The sequence below is a fragment of the Grammomys surdaster genome, unplaced genomic scaffold (genome assembly GCF_004785775.1).
Source record: "Grammomys surdaster isolate TR1022 unplaced genomic scaffold, NIH_TR_1.0 185, whole genome shotgun sequence".
Classification (NCBI taxonomy): domain Eukaryota; kingdom Metazoa; phylum Chordata; class Mammalia; order Rodentia; family Muridae; genus Grammomys; species Grammomys surdaster.
Genome location: NW_021604630.1, coordinates 11686049 through 11691473, shown reverse-complemented (window position 1 = coordinate 11691473; position 5425 = coordinate 11686049). Strand labels below are relative to the sequence as shown.

Sequence of the window (5425 nt, the reverse complement as noted above, 5' to 3'; positions counted from 1 at the left end):
CTGTGTGTGAATCTGTGTCTCTGTGTATGTGTGTGTGTCTGTGTACATATCTGTGTGTCTCTGTCTCTCTGTGTGTGTGTGTGTGTGTGTAAAGGAACAGACACTATCTGACCAACAAACCAGGAAGAAAAACTAAAGCCTGTTTACTGACTATGGCCACCTGGCGGATATGTGACCAGAGCTATCACCAAAACAATGAGCTTCAAGCAAAAAAGGCCTGTGGCTGATGCGTTAGCAGCTTAGAGTCATTTCATCTGAGTTTAGAAGCAGCCTCTTTGCATTCTAGTATGATAAATACATATAAATAACCCCCCCAAGCCAACAAGATGTGTCTTCTCTAGAATATGTAGCATACATCCTGTGTGAATATTTATTAGCATGCGTGCATTCCCTGTCAGACCATTTGGGGAGAAGGTTGTAGCCAGCTCACAGACTTTTTTTTTTTTGATGAAAGAATCAGAGCCCCCTGAAAAATCAGATCATTATAGATTTTCTGCAGGCTTTTCTGATTTAATGGCCCCTCACTATCCTTTGAAGGAAAGCCCACTTAATTCAACAGTGACAGTTAAGAACTCACTTGGGACAAGAACGAGGCTCAGTTGAACCTTAATACCTTCTCAACAAAGCTCTGCATTAATGCTATCGGCAGAGGGGCACATACTTTTGGTTATAAATACCCGAAAGTAGACTAAAACCCAAGAATCTATAGATTACATTTTTAAGTGAGTAAACTGTGTGTGGTTTATGAATTATACATCCGAAAAGCTCTATTTTTTTTTTATCAGCAAAGTTAAATACCGCACCCAAAAAGAAGAAAATAAGCTTCTATTTTGCTGCTTGAGATAACTGACTTCTCAAGGTTTATGCACACACTGTTAAACCTGGCTTTGAGTTATCACAACTAACAGAGCCAGAATCTGCAGCAAGAAGCAAGGACCAGTGGGATGTGGAAACTCACTTGGAACAAGGGCTGATCACAGTCGGTGTAGGTGGGTACACCAAAGCCACATTCACTCGCTCGCTGCCATTCTTGGGGCAGATGATCTCTGCCACCCCTTCTGGCCTGGGCTGGCTCAGCAACTCCCCTGCAAAGAAGAGAGGAAAACCCATTAGGAAATAGGCCCCAAAGCACGGGATTAATTTACACAGAGAAAAACAGCACTTTCAAAGGAGTGAGGCATATAGCAAGGAAGTCTTCCTGCGTCATGATGGCGAACCAAAATGTAACCAGCATGGTTGGACTGTAGAGTTCTAGCTTCGGTTGCTGGGATGCCCAGCACATCACCACTGAGAGAGTTCTTATGTCATGATGCTGGTAGTGGAAAGGTGGACCCTCCAGACAAAGGAAGCTCTTAGCACGATCCTGCTTACCTGCTCACCTCTCTTTTCAGACTGATTCCTGAGATCAGCCAGGCAGGACTACCAACAAGGGGGCTCGTAAATTAAATTTAGGCCTATGGGGTCTTGGCAGAGCTAGCAGGCTTAAAACCAAGCTCTGTGCAAACGATCCAGACATTCGGCAGGCTCAAGGTGTTTACATGGTAACCAGCAGGACCACAGTCCAGCATCCTGGAGCAGGAGAATTTCCCAAGTGCTGATTCTAAAGCACACAGGATTATCTCATGACTAATACAGGCCGAGTAGAAACAGGTGACTAACTTAATAACATTAACTCAATACCTAAAGGAAATCAGACACTAGGGACACCTGCACATCATCTTTCTGCAATGAGATCATTGACTCCTTGGGAGGAACAGTGACTTCCTCCTTGTAGGTCCCTCATCTGGGAATTTGTCCTTCCTCCTTCTGTCCTCAGGCCCAACCCCACAGGCTTTGTTATCTAGAGGACTCAGTGGGCAGGATCAGCTCATGATAGTTCTTGTTTCTGCCCAACAGTCCTGCTTAGACATAGAAGTAAATCACTCAAACCAAGGATACAGAAAGCATGGAAAATTGGGGAGAGACCTACTGACATTCATCAGTTTGGATGGTCATTTGAAGCTCTAGAGACTCCAGAGTCTGTGCTGACACATAATGACAGAAAGTCCTTTTGCTTAAAACTCTGTAGTTTGGACCTGCAAAGTGGCTCCTCTGTATTTTATGTTCTTCCAGCTAAAGCCTGATGACCTGAATTCAATCCCCAGAGCCACCTCCACAAGGTTGTCCCCTGTTTTCATATACCCACCATGGTATGTGCAAAACACACACACACACACAAAACTCTGTATTTCTGAACACTTCACCTTCAGCTGAGCTCACAATGAGGAAGCATGTGCCCACACTGAATCAGAATCCTGGAGCGTACACCGCATCAGTGCTTACCATGTGCCACTGAGCGGACAGAGCATCCTCGCTTTGCAAACGAAGAATCTGCTGTCTCACTTAGGGTTTCTATTACTGTGTTAAACACCGTGACCATAAACAAGTCAGAGAGAAGAGGTTTATTACAGCTTACAACTCTCAGATTACACACCATGGCTAAGAGACATCAGGGCAGGAGCTCAAACGGGGAAGGAACCTGGAGGAAGGAGATGATGCAGAGGCCATGGAGAAGTGCTGCTAACTGGCTTGCTCAGCCTGCTTTTTAACCAGGCCTCAGGACCACCAGGCCAGAGCGAGCACTGCCCACAATGCTGGGTTCCACAGTGGACTGTGTCCTCTACATCAATCATCAATCAATAAAATGGGCCACAGGCTTGCCCAGAGACCAATCTGGTGGGGACATCTTTTTCCCAGTTGAGGTTCTCTCTTCCAGAATGACTATCTCTCAGGTCAAGCAGACATGAAACAAGCCAGCTCAGGGAAGTTATGAGATGTACCCAGCAACAGGGGTTAACTAGTGGCAGACATGGGGAAACCCTCTGCTACCAGACTTCAGTACCTCCCCAAAACAGGGACTGCTTCTCTAAGAAGGATGCATTTTTCCTGAAGAGACTGCCTCGCATTACTGTTTTAAAAGGAATTTAGGCACTGGTGTATTTATACTTTTAGAAGCACATTAATTCCCCGAGCAGAACATTTTTCTGCGTCTTTGCATAAGAAGAACTGAATCTAATTTTAGTCCGCTCACCAAATTACTGCACATATCAAGCTATTGCAAACGTTAATTTAGCACCATTAACTGGTCTTGTGGATACCTATGTGTCAGAACTGTGTGTCCTCCAACACCAGCTAGGAAATGATCAGAAGCAGAAAGATGCCAGCTACAAATGGAAACATTAAATGGTGTCAAAGGAACATAACGGACCCAAGTAAGAGCGAGTCGGGGCTGGCTGACACCTGGAAGCCATCCAGTCTAGCGGCACTGGTTCAGCCAGATGTCTGTGTTTTAACAGAGTTGCTAAGAATTGCTAGTCTGGGAAATCCAAACATCTTACAGTGACTCACAGTATTAGCGGGGTCTTGAGAACAGAGTGCTTTCAGCTGATCCTGGCTCCTCTCTGGTATTTTTTTCTTTTTTTTTTTTATATTAAGTTATTTATTCACTTTACATTCCAAATATCAGGCCTCCTCTCTTCCCAGTCCTCCCTCTCCATGGCTCCTCCTCCCATTCCCTCCTCCCCTTCACATCTGAGAAGGGGAGTCACCACCAGACCAGGTATAATCCCCTCAGGCAGGCATGTCAGTCACTACAGGACTAGGTGCATCCTCTCTCACTGAGGCCAAAGTGGCTAAGTTAGGGGGAACAGGATCTACAGGCAGACAACAAATAAAGAGACAGCCCCCACTCCAGTCGTTGGGGGACCTGCATGAAGACCAAGCTGCACATCTGCTACATATGTGGGTGAGAGGCATATTTTTTCATTTAAAATCCTCAGATCAACCCCAAAGCCTGAGCACGGCCTGGGCATCCTCATTTTCCCACTGGAAATTCTTTTCTGGTTGATTGATTGACATGCTGTACAGGCCTCCGGTTTCATCTGTTCCGGGCTGCCTGAGTACCCAGATAAGGACTGCAGGTGCCAAGCCCTCTCCCTTGCACGGGTCCCTGGCACCAGCCACACACAGCTGTTTTATTGTTGGTGATATTGTAGCCTTTGGTGAGCGCAAGGCTGGTTTCTGCAAGACAGAACTGAAATAATTCAAATCTTTTTAACCCTTGGTTACCAACTTCTATAAAACCAGCAGCTTTTCTGCCCTCTTGATAGAGTCAGGTAGATGGTTTTGTTTAGAGCTGGTGCCCCTCAGGGGTCAGAATGCGGTCCCCAGGGTGACAGGTCTGGTAGGTAGGTAGGTAGGTAGGTAGGTAGGTAGGTGCTGCCGGTCTTTAACATTGAGACCTTGAGACATGCCAGTGAGATTGTGGACCCTGAGTCTTCTCTTCCCCTGCTTGCTGGCTGGAATGTGAGTGCCTACTCTCTCGTGTGCTCCTGCCATGGTGTGCTGCTCTTGTGCAAGGCCTAAAGTAATGGGCTGCCTGCTCTTAGGTTTGACTCCAAAATTATAAGCCTAAATGAATCTCTCTTTACTTCAAAGGTAGCCCATGGCTCTTTTCCATGACACCAGCTAGGCTGGTGGTTCTCAACCTTCCAAATGTCGTGACCCTTTAACACAGTTCCTAATGTTGTGGAGACCTTCAACCATAAATTTCTTTTTGTTGCTACTTTATAACTGTCATTTTGCTATTGCTATGAACCATACTGAAAATATCTGGGTTTTTTTTTTTGGGATCATCTTAGGCAACCCCTGTAATAGTGTTGCTCAAGCCCAAAGTGGCCCCCACAGGTTGAGAACGACTGCTCTAGTTGGTCAGCTGCATCAAGAGGAAACTGAGTATCTCCTTCTCCACAAGTGGCTGTCAGAAACTCATTAAAAAAAATGTGAACAAAAATGTCCTACTTTCTGTGAGAAGCGTGTGGTCACGGAGGTAGCCAGTGATGCTCTGGGTGAAGACTGGAGGGGTAGGAATCTGGTGGGAATGGCAAACAAGGTTTTCCCAGAAAGTAGGGTGTCTAGACCCATGGCAGAGTGTGCCTAATGCTGAGTAAGAGGCATTCTTGTTATAGACCAAGAGCTGGAGAGAGGAAGCACAGGTCTGCTTGCGATGCACTGTGGATGCCAATTGGAGTGTTTTCAACTTGGTTATTGTAAAAGGAGAGAAGCTTATTTTCCTGGACCAGTATGTACGATTGCCCCTTGGCGGTTGATGCTCAAAAGAACTAGCAGAATTCAAAAGCTTCTCAATCTCTCTAAAGAAGAAAATATTGGCCAGTAGTGTTAGAAAGACCTCAAACAAGGGCCAGAAGCTCAGGGCCAGCACCCCTAAGACTCAGCACCTCGCCCCTCCACATGTTCTGAACACAAGCAGCACCAGCATGCTGTTCTCAACAACAATGCACAGAGAATAAATAAAAAGGACACTGCAGAGTATGCTGAACTTTTCTCCAAGAGAATGAGGAAGGCTAAAGAAAATGCCTGGAACATA

General features: G+C 45.8%; 1 protein-coding gene across 2 annotated transcripts in view; it reads right to left on the bottom strand.

The window, feature by feature from the left end:
• Positions 1 to 5425, bottom strand: part of Mfhas1 (malignant fibrous histiocytoma amplified sequence 1) — a 93259-nt gene that overhangs the window by 12473 nt on the left and 75361 nt on the right. For both annotated transcript variants that reach the window (XR_003711484.1, XM_028768207.1), the window contains exon 2: positions 959 to 1085. Coding sequence is in view for 1 of the 2 variants with exons in the window: in XM_028768207.1 (XP_028624040.1) it covers positions 959 to 1085 (127 nt within the window). In the remaining variant the exon portion in view is untranslated. The remainder of the gene's footprint in view (positions 1 to 958; positions 1086 to 5425) is intronic.